At 48.8% G+C, this 19,244-nt stretch overlaps 1 protein-coding gene across 1 annotated transcript in view; it reads left to right on the plus strand.

Annotated features, from left to right (window-relative positions):
* LOC107114302 (actin-binding LIM protein 2-like) overlaps positions 1–18,507 on the plus strand; it is a gene marked incomplete at its 5' end in the record, with an annotated part of 32,846 nt that extends 14,339 nt beyond the window's left edge. Inside the window, 5 exons of the mRNA XM_015415749.1 lie at positions 4,986–5,044; positions 9,283–9,337; positions 14,629–14,636; positions 14,840–14,920; positions 17,575–18,507. Of these exons, the coding sequence (XP_015271235.1) occupies positions 4,986–5,044; positions 9,283–9,337; positions 14,629–14,636; positions 14,840–14,920; positions 17,575–17,688 (317 nt within the window). The remainder of the gene's footprint in view (positions 1–4,985; positions 5,045–9,282; positions 9,338–14,628; positions 14,637–14,839; positions 14,921–17,574) is intronic.
* Between the last annotated feature and the right edge of the window lie 737 nt (positions 18,508–19,244).

The following is a 19,244-nucleotide window of genomic DNA, read 5'->3' on the forward strand; positions in this document are numbered from 1 at the left end:
ATTGATCTCTCCAAGGTCTACTTGCACGATCCAGTTCGAGAGTCCCACCACAGGTTTCTGAGCTTCACCGACAATGGAAACCACTTCCAATACCGGGCTCTTCCATTTGGCCTGACGTCCGTTCCCAGGGACTGCAAGGGGTGTCACTGTTCTCATATTTGGGTGACATTCTGGTCAAAGCACCATCCTTCCAACAGAGCGTGGCAGCCTCAGCTCAGGTGGCAAACACCCTCAGGGAGCACAGCTTCATGTTCAACCTGGAAAAGAACAATCTCCACCCACCACAGACGCTTATGCATTTGGGCATGCAGACAGACACGATACGGGACAGAGCCTTTCTATCACAAGAGAGACAGGAGAAGTTATGGTCCCTGACCACAAAGGTGTTGGGAAGACACGAGGTGGAGGTGATGGTCCTGGGTATCTTGCCAGGAGGTGCTTTAGTGGTCAAAGTTTCACACTTGACCTTTGTAGCGGTTTCTATTGCCTTACCAGGACACGATTGCAAACAAAAGGTGCAAAACAGTTTGGTTGACAGAGCCACTGAAGAGCCAATTATGATGGTGCCTGGTACCCTTCCGCTCCCAACAAGATCTCCCTCTTCGAGAGCAAAAGAGGGTAGTAATGGCCACAGACACAAGTCTCCGGGTGGAGAGCACACTCACAGGGATGGGTCACACAGGGCCTCTGGTCCCAGGAGGAGGTGGCCAGGTGCATAAACATTCTGGAACTCAGGGAGGTGATGGTCCTGGCAAAATTCCTGGGAATTTTGGTATCTTGCCAGGAGGTGCTTCAGTGGTCCAAGTTTCACGCTTGACCCTTGTAGCGGTTTCTATTGCCTTACCAGGACACAATTGCAAACAAAAGGTGCAAAACAGTTTGGTTGACAGAGCCACTGAAGAGCCAATTATGATGGTGCCTGGTACCCTTCCGCTCCCAACAAGATCTCCCTCTTCGAGAGCAAAAGAGGGTAGTAATGGCCACAGACACAAGTCTCTCCAGGTGGAGAGCACACTCACAGGGATGGGTCACACAGGGCCTCTGGTCCCAGGAGGAGGTGGCCAGGAGCATAAACATTCTGGAACTCAGGGCTATCAGGCTGGGCCTGCTGGAATTCAGGGAGCTCCTATCAGGTCACCAAGTCCTAGTGCAGATGGACACTATGACGACCAAAGCATAGGTAAACAGACAAGTGGGGACCAGGTTCAGAACCCTACATGACGAAGCGAGGAGGCTGATAGAGTGGGCAGAGGTTCAGAAGTCCCTGAAGTCAACACATGTGGCAGGATAGGACAACGTCCTGGCAGATTGGCTGAGCAGACAAGTGCTAGACCAGTCAGAATGGGTGATGTGCAAGGTGGTTTTCCATCAAATCTGCGATAGGTTCAGGAGGATGAGGTGGATCTGTTCCTCCTGCCTATTACAGAGATACACAGAACAGAACTGCCTATTACAGAGATTCATGTCACGGACAAGATGTCCTCAGGTAGCAGGAATCTATGCACTAAGTTGTGACTGGCCCCATGGTCTACTCTGCACCTTCCTACCAACCCAGTTGATACACAGGGTGATCCAGAAACTGCTAGAACAAAGGGCAGAGGTAGTCCTAGCCGAGAAGGCCCTGGTTTCAGGACCTAAAAAGACTGTCTGTAGCGGAGCCTTGGCAGCTACCTCAAAGAGAGGATCTGCTGACGTGGGGGTCAGTGCAACACCCCCAGCTGGCTCTTCTAAACCTCAGCCTGGAGGTTGAGCAGGGTACACAGAGAGAGTTATAGAAACCACGCTAGCCTCTAGGAAAGGATCCACTAATAGTGTGTACAACGTGACCTGGCAGGTTTTTCGTGCCTAGTGCTCAGAGCAGAGCTTGGAGGCTTTAAAGGTATCGGTCAAGGGGATCCTATCCTTTCCGTAGGATGGGCTAGACTAAGATGGGCTTAGCACCAGCACCTTGAAGAGGCAGGTAGCGGCCAGTTCAGCAGTGAGGGGGGCATGAAAGGGAATATCTCTAGTTCAGCACCCCCACATCAGATGTTTCCTTAGGGGGACCACATAGTTAAACCCAGCTCAGGCTCACCGGTTTCCTACATGGAACCTTGACACAGTCCTAGAAGCATGGTGCAAGGCTCCTTTTGAACCCTTGCCGTCTTGCCCACTGAAGGAGTGACCTTCAAAACAATGTTCCTAGTGGGGATCATGTCAGCCAGGAGGGTGTCCCAATTAAGGGCACTGTCCATCAATGAGGAGCTCTGTGTCTTTCACGACGTGGCCAGACGTGGCATTAATACCAAAGGTGAATTCCTTGTTCCACAGTTCAGAGGAGACCATGTTGCTATCTCCTTCTGCCCAAATCCTAAACATGATAGGGAAAGGGAGTGGCACTGTCTGGATGCGTATAGAGCCCTTAGTTTTTACATTGACGGAACAAAACAGTGGTGAAGTCAGATGCCCTATTCGTGTTGTTTAGGAAGTCGTCCCAAGACAAACAGCCACCTTGAGCAGGTGGATTAGGGGTTGCATTATAGTGGCCTACAAGGCAAAAGGGTTGAAACCACCCAAGGTGATCATGGCTCATTCCCTGGGGGGGGGGGGACTACTTCAGCAGCGTATAGAGCCTTCCCATCTCTAGAGATAGTCTGCAAGGTGGCACCCTGGAAATCCGTGCATTCACTCACTAGACACTACCGCATAGACAGGTTAGTCTCGGCTGAGGATTCTGCAACCTTTGGCAGCAGGATTCTGCCACACGTCATATAATCCACAAAGCCACGAATCCCACCCTGGGGCATACTGCTTTTTTTACGTCCCAACAGTGAGGGCTGCCCCACTCCTAGGACCACTGGAGAATGGAAGATTTGTCTTCACTTACTGTGAAGCTTCCTTCTCGGTGGTCCAGAAGTGGGGCAGTTCTACCTGCCCAATCTTAGGGAAAGTAGTTCCGGGACATACATCGGAGCACTGAAAACAAGGAGTTCAGGCCTAAGTGGCCTTCTTCGGAGGCAGTACAGGTTGATAATACAGCAGAGGCTAGGAGGCTAGATTAGCCAAGGAAAGGCAAGTTGCCTTCAGGCCCTGGACAACACGTTTGAGCTCCTATAGTTCTTTTAGGCTGTTAAACGTGAATAAAGTAAAGTAAAGCAAGGGAGACCTGGTCAGTCATGCCAGCCTCTACACTGTGGCCTGGGTGCTCAGAGGCTGCTAGGAGCATTGGAGGGCCAGTGCTGGTGCCATGCCCACACACTGAAGCAGGCACAGCTGGGCTCAGGCAGGAAAGCACTGCTCACAGGTTGGGAAGCACCAGCCAAAGAAACAGGCCTCTTCTTTTGGCCTCTTCCAATAGGGTGAATAACGCTACGAGTGGCAAAGACCAGGGGTGTCAAACATACAGCCCGTGGGCCAAAACTGGCCCATCCAGGGCTCTTCTCTGGTCTTTACCCTCATTGCCAGATGACCGAGGCCCCGTCTCCTGCCCCAGATGAGTAGTGGGTGGCGGAAGTGGGAGGGTGGGCCACCAGGGAGATACTTCAAGGAAATACTGTAAGAGTGTTAATGTTTGAAGCATGTTTTTATTCTGAGTAAAAATAACGCTTGGGCTTGCCTGTGTCCTTTTATAAAATGTATATCATCTCCCATATCTGGCATTACATGTTATGGTAGACATGGCCCAGCCTGACAAAGTGGCATTTGTTTCAGATCCGGCCCTCATGACAAATCAGTTTGACACCTCTGCTTCTTTTCCTTCCTCAGCATTCAGCCTTTAGCCTGCAGCAGAAGGTACAGGTTTTAGGGCAGACCTTTACTGAGGCCCCATTTAAGCTTCCTTTTTTCCTCCAAAGACAGCTCATAGTTGAGGATATTCCTCAATTAATTAGAATTTTAGTGACAGGCAACTGATGACTTGTCAGAATTGCCACTCAAATTAAGCTGCAGGAATTTTCTGGTCATCTTGGGTCCAAGGCAAGACGTTGTAGCCCACAGAGTGTCCAAAGGAATCATCTTGGAATTACCCCTGCATAGCCCCGAACAGTGTCGGAGTAGTTTTCATATCACTGGGTCTCATCCTGCTCCAGTAGTGGATGCTTGAAGGAGCGTTCAGCATCCAGAACACAGAGGTCTTCCTAGTCCCAAGGGCCACCAGAAAGTGGCAGTTGTGACATGTGGAGAGAAAGTCATTAGTTGTCTGTGACTCTTTTCCCAAGAGAAATGCACAGTCCAGCCACAGTCGTGGAGCTTTCCTGTCACCCTGGCGTCTTCTGTGTTCCCTTTTCTTTTTGTCCATGAAATTTGTATGTCCTGCCATTTTGTTTAAAATCTCAAGATGAGCATTTGGGGATAAAGATAATGCCACTTCCTGTCAGCATGTTTTTAAGATTTGTATATATTGTAATGGCAAATTTAGGTCTGTGGGCCAGTCCCAGAATTTGCTATTCAGGCCAATAAGCATCATCCGCTTTGGCCTAGGACAGCGCAACACAACATGAGGCCAACATTGTAAGGAAGGAGTATGTCCGTTGAGATAGGCTGGGAGGCACTCGTTGGGGTGGTAGGACCCGTCTCATCCAGGCCTCTCCAAACCCCGCTGCGCACGGAGGATCTGGAGGGGGCCGGTCCAGTCTGCAGTTGTTGGGAGAAGCTTTTGGGACAGACAATCTTCTCCTCACCCTTCCCTCCCCACCCCCCCGGTCTTTGGGTGTAAGGGAACTGGAAATCCAGACATCTGCAGAAAGTCAACATATTTATCGCTGGTGCTTTCCATCCCTAGTTAAATGAATGAAGAAACAGTTACATTGAAATAATAAAGAAAATAAAACATCCATTTTTTATATAATTAGAGTGTATGTCACAGACTCTACTCTTGGTTTGAACTTGCGTGTTTGTCGAGAGCTTTTCATTTTGATAAAGCCGAGCTCCTGATTATGGCTTCTACAACTGGTGTGCCTATTAGGCAGCGGCATCTTACAAAAGTCTCTGTTCTGTGTCTCTTACAGGATTTCCGTATTCCAAATCTGCCTCTCTTCCCGACTATGGCAAGAATGGATTGCACCATGTAGGTAGACATAACAACATCTTGAGCAATGCTGTGCTTGGTCAGTCTAATGGAGCATATGGGTCCTCTGTGCTTCTTCCTGATACTAGTACAGGAGGGGCAAGACAACTGAAAATCAGGGGCCTGGTTTTTGGTAGCAGCAGTGTCAGCGATATGAACTCACATCAGCACTAGACGTGGGCAAACAAAACTATTTGCCAAAGTATCTTAATGTCCGATACCCTGAGGACTGCATTGCCCAGGGGGAAATAAAGAGCCAGGGAAGGCAGGCGGAGGGGGAGGAAGATATTCTTTCTTCCCACCTGCCTGCCGGCCAGCCGGCCAGCCGAGCAGCTGCCTGCCTGTCTCCCTCGCCGCCACGGTCATCAGCAGCAGTGGAAGGGGAAGTAAGGCAGGGAGGGGACTTCGTATTCAGTGCTCACCCACATATTTTAAGGTGAGAATTATGACATGCCAATGGTCATATTTCCAAATACAGAAAATAGAAGTTTGGCAGAGATTTCTTTCACATTGTAGAAATGACTCCTAACTATTAATACATCCACACTACAAGTATGCCGCATCCTCTTTAGAATCAAGTGAAATAAACGGACACCTCCAAATTTGGGTATTGTGTGACTAGTTTTGATCATTTTACTTCATGAAGCCTGCTGGTTTCAACAGAGATTCAATAAAGAAACATTTTAAAAGTAGTTTAATATATGAAGAAAAAAGAATCTCATGATGATTGGTCAAGGAACTAAGTTATCAGTAGAAAGAATTTGTGCTTTGATTTATTCATGACTGATTGATTTACTTTAATTTACCCTTCTTGTCCTCTGAAATGTTACTCATATAGCCAGCCCCTTCCCGTGTGGGTATATGTCCCCCCTGCCACCCGTTTCCTCCTTCTCACTATGTAGGATCTTACTTTTTCTTCAGGAAAGAGGCACAAAACCAAAACTGTGCTGTGGTCAATCATAAAGAAATGGCAGCTGTCTTCTCAGGGTTAGCTGAAAAGGTGTGCTGAGAAGGAGGTTAAACAGTGCATTTGTGGAGAAATAATTCCTTTTTGTCGAGGAGCACCCTGTTCCGGTCCTCTACCATGGCAAGGTCCCCACAGCGGGCTGCCCCAGGGGGTCCAACGTGCCATTCCAAAGCATCCGTGACAGCCGGCCAGCACCCTTCCTGAAGCTCAGCTGGTGGGTGGGGCTTTGGCTGGAAGGCAACGCTGTGGCTCAGATCGAGTGAGTCCTGGACAGAGATCTGGCAACAGAGTCAGTACATGAAGTGTCCTATTCCAGAGTCTGCCCTTGTAGTGAGGCCAGATCAAAACATAAGAACATAAGAGATGCCAATGTTGGATCAGGCCAAAGGCCCATCCAGTCCAACACTCTGTATCACACAGTGGCCAGAAATACCAGTGCCATCAGGAGGTCCAGCAGTGGGGCCAGGACATTAGAAGCCCTCCCACTGTTGACCCCCCCCCAAGCACCAAGAAGACAGAGCATCACTTGCCCCAGAGCCCCTATCTATACCTTGTGGCTAATAGCCACTGATGGACCTCTGCTCCATATGCTTATCTAATTCCCTTTTGAAGCCGTCCGTGCTTGTAGCCGCCACCACTTCCTGTGGCAGTGAATTCCAAGTGTTAATCACTCTTTGGGTGAAGAAGTACTTCCTCTTATCCGTTCCTCAGTACCCAAAGAGTTGGTCACTCGCAGAAGTGAGCCAGGCCAGAGGTTGCAACTGATTTCATAAAAATGATTTCATAATAGTCAAAGAGTACAGGAATGGTTTTAGTGGATGGGAGATGAGGAAGCGTTGTTCCAAGTCTGCCATGAATATGTTTGCCTATTGTGGTGCCATGCGTGTGCCCATGGCTGTGCCCTTGACCTGTAGATATCAGATCAAATCAAATTTATTGTTACGGTTTGTGACCAGCACAAGATCAGTTGCAACTGTGTACATGAACCCTGTAGATATTGGTTGTCACCAAATCTGAAATAGTTGTGAGTAAGCACAAAGATGGCTAAGTTCACTGGCAAAGTGGCAATGTGTGCTGTGGTTGTGTCCGGGATGACCTTACTGGTGGCTTGCAGTCCGTCCACCGGTGGGATGTTGGTGCGCAGAGCCTCGACACCCATAGTTGCTGGGATGGTGCTGTCCGGTAGGTTGTCAATGGACTGTATTTTCCTGAGAAAATAGTCAAAGAGTACAGTTTACAGAAGATGTGTACACATTTTACACATGAGGAATACAAGCAGAAATTATTAGACCAGTGTGCCTTCTTTTTCACACAAATGCACAGCGAATGTGTCCCATGTAGTGTCATAAGAACATAAGAGATGCCAATGTTGGATCAGGCCAAAGGCCCATCCAGTCCAACATTCTGTCACACAGTGGCCAAAAACACCAGGTGCCATCAGAAGGTCCACCAGTGGGGCCAGGACACCAGAAGCCCTCCCACTGTTGCCCCCCCCCCAAGCACCAAGAAGACAGAGCATCCCTTGCCCCAGCCTGAGAGTTCCTATCTATGCCTTGTGGCTAATAAGAACATAAGAGACGCCAATGTTGGATCAGGCCAAAGGTCCATCCAGTCCAACACTCTGTGTCACACAGTGGCCAGAAATACCAGGTGCCATCAGGAGGTCCACCAGTGGGGCCAGGACATTAGAACCCCTCCCACTGTTGACCCCCCCCCAAAGCACCAAGAAGACAGAACATCCCTTGCCCCAGAGCCCCTATCTATACTTTGTGGCTAATAGTCACTGATGGACCTCTGCTCCATATGCCTATCTAATTCCCTTTTGAAGCCATTCATGCTTGTAGCCGCCACCACTTCCTGTGCTGGGCCTCTCTGTTTCCCCACTAATATGTACATGGACGAGAGCAGTCATCATATTGTACTTGGTTCAGGCTCAACAAGAGAATGACCCCAAATCTGACCCACTTCCACTCACAGCTTTCTTGAAGACTTCAGGTCCCCCCTTTCATCACTCCAGCAGCCCCCCCTCCATGTTCCGCTCCAGTGAATGGCCAGGCTGGATGGCTGTGCTCCTGTGTGGTGTCTGCCGGGCACGCCTCTCCCCCCCCTCGTGCTGCTTCTTAACGCATTAGTTTTAAGTAGATTACTCAAATACAGCTAGACCCTGTTTGATCGGCTGTGAAAATCTATCACAGAGGCATAAAATCTTACAGCCAAAAGAGTGATAGGTCTGCTATTATCTTCTAATAAAGGAGGTGGTGTCGCCATATACTCTGTATTTTGGAGCAAAGGAAGAATAAAAAGATTTCTAGGCTCAGAAAAATGATTGCATTCAAAGGTCATGTGATACAAGGGGTCTGCACGGCCTGCCCCACCGCTGCGTGCTCTGCCACAGGATGGTCTCTTAAGATACTTCCCTCGCAAAACTCTAGAGGCATGTCAACCTAAAGGCACGCCTAAAGTGAGGAACAGTCAGATACGAGCAGTAATCAGGGAGCTCTCCAGGTGGAAGAATGCCAGCTGATTGCGTAGAGCGAACACGGGGTGCTCTACATGTTGTGCTGCACACTGGCCACGGGGCCATGGGTTGCCTCCCTGATAGCAGCCAGGTGGGACAGCAGGGACTTTGGGGCAGTTCTTCTCCCACCCCTCTCTGGGGAGCTGGGCAGGCGGGCCGGCAGCTGCAGCCAAAGCAGTGGGGCAGAAGACGGGGGTTCCCTGTCTCAAACTCTTTGTGTGTCCTGCCCTGGAAAGGGACTCCTCCTGCCAGCACATTGGCCCACAGGACAGCTCTGCCCCGAGCCATCTTTCGCTGCTCCAGCTAGACCCTTCCACCAGTTTTCTGAAATGCCCCACTTAGACCCGCATTGTCATCTAGTACCAAGCACCATGTTGGCTGGGTGACTTCTACCGTTGGCACCCTCAACCCGCCGGTCTCCTTAAATGGGCTATGTTTACTGCCCTATTTTCATTCTCCGTTTGGAACACTCTCCCACCAGTCATTCCCCCTCCCCCCCGGGGGGATGGGTCTGCCCCCTCCTTGTCAGCAGCAGCCGGGCTCAGCTCCAGCCCCAGGAAAGGCCTCCCCTCTGCCCCCCCCTGCCGGTCAGAGCCCCGCCCCCCAGCATCACTTCCTCACCCGGGCCGGGCCTGTCCGTGGAACCTCTGCCGTCCTCGGCTGCAGCTCCTTAAATTGCCTGCTGCAGCAGATGGGGTTTGTCTGCATTGCCCGGTGCTCGCTTTTTACAGACACGTTTTATTTCTGTTCTAGGGTGCAAACATGACGCAATATGACACAGACCAGGATTCTCATTGGGGAAGGAGAGGTAACAAAATGCCATAACATTATTCAGCACAGACGGTGAATTTTCCGCTTGGGGTGTGTGTGTGTGTCTTCTTAGCTGTGATAATATTGTATAGACCCAGCATTGTCACAAAGAATATACACATATTAATAAAACTCCTCAAAGCTTTTCGATTAATGATATGGTTGTGAGATGTTTATCAACCTGGACGCAGGTGACTGACATCCATGCTGTCAGCACGAATATCGTCAGAAACAGGCTGATCTTTTGGGTCAGGCAGGCTTCTGGGTTCTGTAGCTGCCCAACAGTCAAGCTGGATTCAGTGTGGCCCCTCTCACAGAAGCCTCCGCTCATGATTTCTTCTGAGTCATGGTGCTTCGTGTTGATAGGGTAATAAGGAGTTCTGCTGAGCCCCAGCTCGACTTCCACCCCAGAGAAGCAGCTGATGCAGTCTGACATGTTCGGCCCCCTTCCACAGTAGGGTCCGTGCAGCACCCCTTGCCTTGGTCCTTCAGCTCAGCACTGGGCTCAAGGGGTGTCATCAGGCTGATGGCCAAGAGGTGAAGGGTCCCAAACACTTGTGACGTACACCTCCAGTGCTTTCCTGCCTGACACTTCCATAAGGAACACGGAAGCAGAGCAATAAGTGAATAGCCCCAGGCCTTTCAGTGCATCCGTGCCAGAGAATTCAGAAGTACAGACCATCTTTCTCACAGTGCTCTCTCTCTCTCTCTCTCTGTTTCACAGGTACAAGACACACATACAGCAGGCACAGGACACAGTTGTGCAGATTTCTATTTGTCCCATTTTACAGATGGGGAACATTCAGGATCAGATATTTATTTAGCCCAGTGACACTTAAAAAAATGTAGCCACATAAACAATTGAGCATCACAGTTGGACTCCTCTCACAGTTGCCAGGCTCCAAGAATCTGGGCAGCAAATTAATACAAGCAGAAGCATCTCTTGGGCTGGAAGCATTGTTTCCATGAAGCCAGCTGGGCTTTTGTGAGTTTCCATAAACTCAGTCATCTGGAGGGGAAAAGGTCTGATGCAGGCCTCGGCACTGGCTTTTTACACAGTTCCAAACTGCAGATCTAACATCTTTTCAGAACACGGCCTTCCCCTTTGGCACCAAACGGTGCTGATATCATACAATTAGATTTTGCCAGTAAATAAGTACCCTGTTCACTTAGTAACTAAAGAAGGTAAAACAGATTTTCACGACAGTTGCTGTGGTGGGGGAGCATTGTGCCCCATCTGGATGTGTCCAACGGGTGTGTGTAGCAAGTGTTTGGGATAGCTGCATCTGTTGATTTTCTGCCTGGACACATCCCTAAAGTCTCCTAAACCAGCCCCATGTCCTGTCTTTCACATCTCCACTTTCTTGGGCTCCCCATTTCTCTCTGTGTTCCCCTTGTGCCCCTGTACCTTGTGCCCGTGGTTCCTCCCATCCCCAAACACATGAGCTGCTGCCTTGACTCTTGGGTCTGTGTCACTGCGGTGAGTCCTCATGGTCCTGTTCAGTTCACAACTTCAGAGGCTAAAGACAAACGTTTTTTAGAAAACCAGAGCCAATAGGCTCTATTACTAAATGCCATGACTGGTCTCTAATATTTCATAGATGAAGACAAGGCCATTTATTCCACAGCAGCTCGTTCTCCACTGATTTTAAAAGTCAAAAGGTGTATTAGTTCTTTTGCCAAAAGATTATCTCCCCCCCCCCCCCGGTATGTGCACATAGATATGTGGAGGCTTCCCTCTGCCATTCACGCACTCAGGGGGCTCTTCCGTAGTCTTATTTCCCTTGCTTGTGTATCCCTATTGCTTGGGGGGGGGGTCTGTTTTGCATGGATTTTGCTCCCTCTGGCAGTGATTCAGTATTACATCTCTATATGTCCTGCAGGCTTTTACGTAGGACACACAGCGATGTAATATTGAATCAACCACAAGATGGAGCAAAACATGGGCAGAAAAGGGGGGGGGAACCCTGGAGCAAAAGGGACACACAAGCTGGGGAAATGCGAATGCAGGAGAGCCCTGCTGGAGACCCAGGAGCGTCTCCCGACCCCCCCTCCTCTCGTGTCTCTGGCGTGGCTCCTCTGCTGCTGCCCTGCCCCCCCCACGCGGCCACGGACTCCTCCCTGCCGCTGGCCTGTGCTGCTGCCGGGCAGCCTCTTCCCTGGGTCTGCCGACTGCCTGGAGAAGAAATGTCCTGCTCTGTTTTTTGTGTTCATGACCTCCCTGCCACGCGAAGCTTCAGGCCTCCATTTCCACACGTTCAGCTTCTATGAATGGGCAGGACATTTTCCTCCAGGCCTGTCGGCATCCCTGTTCTTTCTGTTTCAGGCCTCTTGCATCCCCACCTCCGGGTGTTCTCGGCTTTGCCCCAGCTTGGAGGCTGTCGGGAAGCCAGTTGTTCCCCCACTCCCCCCATCGCACTGTGGTGCCCCCGCAGCACCTCCTGGGCTTCCCACGTCTTTGCTGTGATCGGCCCCAGCCCTGCTTGGCTGTGATGTTCCGGGGAAGGTCTCAGCAAAGGACTGGAAAGTCCAGATCTTTCTGGCCCCGTTTTTCCTGCCTCAGCCCCCACAGCAGGCATTCCTCCCCCACCACCAGAGGGCATTATTATTGTTGTTGTTGTTGTTGTTGTTGTTGTTATTGACAGTTGACATATTGTCCTAATTTTACAGTGTTAAAACAACCTGAGTATCAAGTTCTCAGAATTCTCAGCTTTTGTTTTTAAGAAAAAATTAAGCCTCCAGCCTGCTTTGTGGCAGAGATATGAGGCAGTAGGAGCAGAGCCTCCCTTAAAAACGTGAAAGTCTGGAATTCAACGAACCTGATAGATAGGTCGATAGGACGACCTGTCAGTGGCCATGTGTGTTGTTGTTGTCGTTTTTTAAATCCCCCTGCTGGTGCGGTGTGGAGGGGTTGGCTGCTGTAGGGGACGGAGGCGGAGGACATGATGCAGGGAAGCCTGCCCTGTGGGAGGCCCAGCGCTGCCGCCGCCCTGTAGCAGCAACAGGAAGCCACCCGAGCTGTCCTGTCCCCCCCCCCCGCGCCAAATGCCTCCAGCATTGGTGTCTGCCTCTGGCTGCTCAGCCACAGCCCTCCGCCAGCAGCTCCGTCTGAGGGGCAGAGCCGGGAGAGGTCGCTCTGTGCCAAAGAGAGCAGCAGATGTGCCTTCTGAGCAGCGGTGGCCCTGGGCACGGAAGCACTGAGCCGCTCCTGGGGCCGGGGTGGGGGTCCTCTGGGCAAAACGCCTCACCTCCACTGCTGCCCGTGAAGCCGTGTCAGGTGCTTTGCTTTCACTTGCTGTGAAGGCTCTGAGGGCCCCGGCAGAAGGAACCTTCGTCTGGAGGCAGCCCTGGGCAGTGCTTACCGCGGGGTGGGGTGGGGTGGGGATGTAGGAGTATAACCTGTTTAAACAAAAAAAACCTGGGTAACATTGTCAGGCAAAAGCCTTTTTGTTTGGGGTGAACAACCTGGGTCATCATTTCAACAATACCACAAGCACACTTAAGGAGCTCATACTTCAATAGGAAATTAACTGGCACATTTTAACCCACATTATTTCATTATTGTGAAACCAATATACACCAGGAAGGACACAGCCACTGGGGAAATGCTCCAGTTTTCCCCCCAGAATGCAAATCAGGGGTAGCCTAACTTGCTTAACGGAAGAGCCACGCAGAATAAGCGTCAGATGTCTGAGAGCCACAAGACATTAACAAGACATTGCACACACGTTTTTATTGAAAAATATGCAATTTTGCATTTATTAACATTAAACGAGATGGCCAAAAAAACACAAAAGGGGTAAAACAGATATTGATAATTATATTTATTTGTCCAATGATATTTGTTTGCTAATGATATTTATTTGTCTAAGAGAGAGAGGGGGGTGGAAAGAAAGCATGAAAGAGGTAGAAAGAAAGAAAGAGATAGAAAAGAAAGCAAATAGGTGGGGGAGGGGGGAAGGAAGAGAGAGTGAAAGAAAGGAAGGAAGGGAGAAGGAGAGAAAAAGAGAAAGAAAGGTGGAAAGAAAGCAAATAGGCAGGAGAGGGAGGAAGAAAGGGGGAAGAGAGACAGAAGAAAAGGTGAAAAGAAAGCAAATAAATGGGGAGGAAGGGATGAAGGGAGAAGTGGAAAGAAAGCAACTTTAACTTCAAATGTGTTCTCCAAACCCCTCCACATCCCCACGCTAGCCAGCTTGGCTTGGATAGGGGATTTAAGGAGACAAAGGCCTTCTCCACCTGCCGGCGCGGGGGGGGGGGGGGGGTTGGGGTTGGTTGAGAACGCATTTAAAGTTGATTTCTTTCTCTGCTCCCCTCCCTACACCTCAAGCCTACCCAGGGAGGGGAATACTGGCTGGAGAAGGGAAGACCGATGGGGAGGCATGCCTCCCCTTTGCTTCCCCAGCTGCCTTGCTGGGAACCACACAATATGTGTGAAAGAGCCGCATATGGCTCCCGAGACACAGTTTGGCCACCCCTGGCCTAAGGTATGTTTCTTGTATGGGGGAAAAAAGTGCAAGCAAGAACAACCTCAGCTTTGGGCAAAAATGTTTAAACTGTTTGAACTCTGCCATTTTTGATCATTCTATCTGGAATTTGGCCATTGTTCCTGTTGCTTTGGGAGTTTTTTCTGTTCTGCACGTGTAACAAACAAACAAAGTAAACAACAAAGGAAGTAACAAACACCTCTGGTATTACATGGCTTTATGTCTGCCATATCTCCCTGCAGATTTAAAATGCTGGTTTTTATGCCAGATATACAGTAATGCAATATCGAATCGACCACTAGATGGAGCAAAAACATGCAGAACAGGGGGGGGACCCCAAAGCAACAAGAACACGCAAGTGAGGAAAGTGAGAATGCAGAAAAGCCCATTAACTAGGTAGGCTTTCGCTTTGCTAAATTTCAGGCCAAACAACAAGAACGCGCCGCTTGGGTGCTGGTAGGTAGTCCCTCCCCCCATACGAATTGTGGCCCTAGGTAGGAATCAACTAGCATATATATGTAAACCGCTCAGAGACCCTCCGGGGTCAAGGGCGGTATATAAATCGAATGTAATAAATAATAAATAATAAAAGACAAAATTAGTGGATTTTATGAGGAACTGAACTTTCTCCCCCTCACCATGATGGAATGGTGCAGCTCCCTCCGGGAATGATGCCATTACCATAGAAAAAAATAGTCTAGGCAGAATTCAGATGTGGAAAGTAATGTTGAAACCAGGTCTCAGAATGTGATTAGGGTTAGGTCTGTATAATTGTACTAATTATTTCTCTGGGTTTTTTTTACAGAATACAAGGTAAGGAATACTGCTGGCCACTCTGGAAGATGTTGAGAATCCGCCCTTCCTAGCAAGGTTCAGTGTATTCCTCTTTTCTTCTTTAGTCCGTGTGAAAATAGTACCTCAAATATAGATACAAGTATGTACCCTTGCTTAAAGAAAAAATAGTCTTGCAGGATGGTTTTCTTAGACATAATGATTTTCTTTTTCTGCTATAACAGGTCTATTCCTATGAAACACTTATTGTAACAAACAGAGTTCGTGTAAAACTACCAAAGGATGTGGATCGAACCAAGCTGGAAGTAAGAACGGCATCTGCTTTTAATTTTTAAAACTGTTCAGCTCAAGTTATTGTTATTAATGGGCAAAATCCCCCCATTTTGATTTGGCAGAGGCTCAGATAACAGGAGTTATTTTCCGTTCCAAAACTCAGGACCCCCCCCATGTCCCCAGTGACATCACGAAGAGGGGGACGGAGCTCCCCGCCCCAACCAGCCCGTCGCTTTTGCTGTGCTGCAGCCTCCCTTCCCCCAAAACACACTGAGGGGTCACTCGCTGTAGGCCTGGGGGTGCCTGCCCAGCTCCCACTCCGCAGACCTCTCCTGCCCGGAGAGGGCAAAGGGCCAGGGACACGGGGACAGGTCGTCTTCCATATTTCCTTGGGACATCAGATACCCTGGAAACCACAACCCCCCCTTTTTTTTTTTGCACATTGGACTCTGCTCTATAGGAAACGTGTCGTTATCTGGCTCAGAATATGACTGCTTAGTTCAGTGGTTCCCAAAGTGGGTGGTGCCACGCCTCGGGGGCAGTGGAATGACATAGGGGCCGCTGTTGGAAACCGGATGCAGGGCACCCTATAGGGAACATAGAAACCTGTGGAACCGGGGAGTCCCAGTCTCTGTTCTTTATTGCTATACAAAGAAGAAGAAGAGAATAGAAGAGATTGGATTTATACTCCGCCCTTCACTACCCAAAGGTGTCTCAGAGCGGCTTACAAATTCCTTTCCCTTCCCCTCCACACAACAGACACCCTGTGAGGTAGGTGGGGCTGAGAGAACTCTTGACAGAAACGGCTCTTTTTCAAGAACAGCTGTGCCAGAGCTATGGCTTGCCCAAGGCCATCCAGCCAGGTGCAAGTGGAGGAGTGGGGAATCAAACCCGGTTCTCCCAGGTTAGAGTCCGCGCACTTAACCACTACACCAAACTGGCTCTCAGCAACAGCCCAACCTTATGAATAATTTTAATGTTTCAAGGTGATTAAAGCTGGAAGAGGGCACTCCTTGAGCTACATTACCCAGGAGCACAAAAAGTATGAACAGTTTCTAGCGCAAAGAAAAAAAAATCTGAGTTGTTCTACTTCAGTTGTTGTTCAACACATGCTTGACATTTGGCCAACACACAATCGAGCCGGGCATAATTCCAGGCGGATCGTGGGACGAGTGGCCTGCCTTCCGTGCAGAGGGGTCTCCTCGGGCCCATCAGTGGCGGGGGCGGGCTCTTTGTCCCGCCTAGTTCAGCAAGCCCAGGCCCTCCTACTTCCTGCTTCCGTGCTCAGCATTTCTTGCTGCCACCAGTGATGGCATCGCCTGGTCCTGAACTGGCCCTGGCAGAATAAGGCCTGTTGCCAAGGAGGGCGAGCAGAGACAGTTGGGGCGGGGGGGCGGGATGAGGAAACGCCGGGGCAGATAGAGTAAGCAGCCTTTGAAAAGGTAACAAAGGGCAAAAGAAGGGGAACACGAAGCGGATGAAGCAGGGTAGCGGGTGCCAGTACAAAGAGTTGGGAGGAAGGGGAAAGGGCTTAAAAGTAAATCTGGAAAGAAAAGAGGGTCTGACATCACGTGCAGTGCCTGAGCAAGGCAAGGCAAATGTGTGTGTGTGTGGGGGGGGAGACAACTGAGACCCAGGGGGGGGGGTCCTGGTTGGTGACAGAGATCCTGCAGCAGGAAGGCTCCCGTCATCTCTGGCCAGGGGAAGCACCTGCTGCTTCAGGACTGGACACTGTTCCACCTCCAGGGCTAAGCCCATTGATGCTCGGGATTCTGCTGCTGAGGATTGCGCTGTTTAATGTAGAAGCACTAACCTTTATCCCAGATACAAAGCCCCTTCCCCACCTCCAGGAGAGGAGAGGACAGGAAGCAGTGCATGTGCGAGGGATCTATTCTTAAACAGCACTAGAGGGCACAAATTACTGGATCTAAAACCCGTCTCACCGCTAGTTGAGGAAATGCTTTTTCACTGTATCTGAGGAAGTGTGCGTGCCCACGAAAGCTTTTAACTTGAATAAACTTTGTTGGTTTTAAAGGTGCCCCCACTGGACTCAGACCTTGTTCTGCTGTCTCACCTCCGAAGGTGGATTGCTTATGTTGTAGCCTCATCTCCCAGTTGCCACCTCATCCTGTCAAAGGCAGACAGCTTTTCTTGCCCCCAGACCTGTGAGAGCGTTTCCTTCAGAGGACCCGTGTTGTTGGCAGGCAGCTGTCTCCCAACAATGGTCATGTTTGTGGAATGCTCCATGGGGCTGGCCCATAGCTAACGTGGGGCCCACGGGGCCTGGCCCCCTAGTATTTCTTCTGGGCCCCCTCCTTCCTGGCCTGCCCCCAAAGTGCCCCGACATGCCACCTGCATTGTGCTTTGATTTAATTAGTTGGCGCCCCCCCAAGGCCCCCTCCCAAAAAAATTTCTAGCTACGGGGCTGCATGGGGGCTTCCAGACCACACACAGTAATCAGCTGTTTTTTAGGAAAATGAATTAAACTGCTCATCATGTCTTTGATCAGTAAAACTAATTCTCCAGTAGCAGAATCTCTTTTATATTGAACATCTTATGTATGATCGTTTCAGTGATTTCCAAAACAAGAGGAAAATCTGTTTCAAAACTCTACTTCTGTATATGTTGTAGTATACACCTTTTCAGAATACAGTTTTTATGCTGCTTTTGTGTTTTATTTTTCAAGCGGCACCTGTCCCCTGAAGAGTTCCAGGAAGTCTTCAAAATGAGCATTGAACAATTCGACCGTCTTGCACTTTGGAAACGGAATGAGCTAAAGAAAAAGGCACTGCTTTTCTAGCATCCTACAGAAAAAATATGCTTGGAGAAAACGAAATACATTTGCCACAACTTATCGTATGCACTGGCTGTAGTCCATTTGTCCAGATTCACGGTCTGAGGTCGACACACAGGGCACTTTGCTGGATTGGCATGCCCCCGGTGGCTCTGTCTCCGTGACTTCCGGGCCCTTAACAAACACAATGAGCCTAGTTTTAAGTTAATTCTTGTTTTAACTATTCCTTGGTGGAAACCAATAATTTCAAGGAGAAAGGAATTGTTATAGTTTTGACAGCAACAAAAAGCCACTACCACCATTTTGTTTCCTGAGTGTACAGAAGACCCTGTGTTACCATGAAGCAAATGGAATAAAGCCAAAGAAGAGCATGCTGCACAGTCACTCTTGCAAATGGTTGTGAGACGTATTTTAGAAATTAAAAACAAAAGCTATCTAAAGCACCTTAAGTCTCATTCTCTCACATATATACAAACCACAGTTTCACATGGGAAGTAGAAAATGGGAAAATACTTATCAAAAGTTTATTTTTGTAAGATTAGAGTGTAATGCACCGTGTTGGGAATACCATACATGTAAGCAGTTCAACCTACAACCCAGTTTAGATGAAGTACCTGATTTATAATGCTTGAGCTTAGTAAGACAAAATTCCCTTAAATGTGAGTACTTCAGGATTCACTAGAATGTAGTCCGTGTAGAAGTTCAATTCACAGAAGTAACTAAATTTTTGTGTGGAAAATGTGCAATGCTGGTTGTGTATTTATATTAATTCTACATTTCATGCTGGTAAAAAAAAGAGGTGTAAGTAATCTTGATTCTATACTCCCACCAATGTCTGCATTAAAAATGTGGGTTTGTAAATGTGACACAGTTTGGCTCGTTCTTTGTTCCATTTAAAAAGGGGCTGTGGTCTTTGTAAGCCTTTGGGGACAAGGTGCCCCCCCCCTTTGGCCCCTCTTCTCTCCCCCATGCCGTGTCTCCTTTCAACTTTTCTCTCCTTCCCCTCATTATTTGGACAGAATTGGATACTGCAGCACAAAAAATATTACTTGTACAAGAATACTGGAAAGTTTTGAAGACAGCACTGTTCTTCCATAAAATGTACTTGTACAATAGGAACCAAAGCAGAAAATCAGTTATTTTTGTTTGTTTTGTTTGTTTTCAGTAGCCTCCTTCAGTTTGCCCGCAGTAAAAAGAAGCAATAGTACTGAATGTCCTTAATTTTGTGAGGAAGCAATCACTGATGAAATTATTTAGGTCAGGAGCTCAAAATGGTAAGAAAATACAAGTGTATTAAGATCTGTATGTTGGATTTCAAAATTTAATTTCCCAATAAGAACATAAGAGAAGTCATGTTGGATCCTAAGTAAACTCAGCAGTCATGGGATAAGAGGACAAGTCCTCTTGTGGATTAAACCCTGGCTAATTAGCAGGAAACAGAGAGTGAGTATAAATGGACAGTTTTCTCAGTGGAGGGTGGTAAGCAGTGGGGCACCGCAGGGCTCAGTACTCAGTCCAGTGCTCTTTAACTTGTTCATTAATGATTTAGAGTTGGGAGTAAG

The sequence above is a fragment of the Gekko japonicus genome, unplaced genomic scaffold (assembly GCF_001447785.1).
Source record: "Gekko japonicus isolate JY-2015 unplaced genomic scaffold, Gekko_japonicus_V1.1 scaffold5611, whole genome shotgun sequence".
Taxonomy (NCBI): domain Eukaryota; kingdom Metazoa; phylum Chordata; class Lepidosauria; order Squamata; family Gekkonidae; genus Gekko; species Gekko japonicus.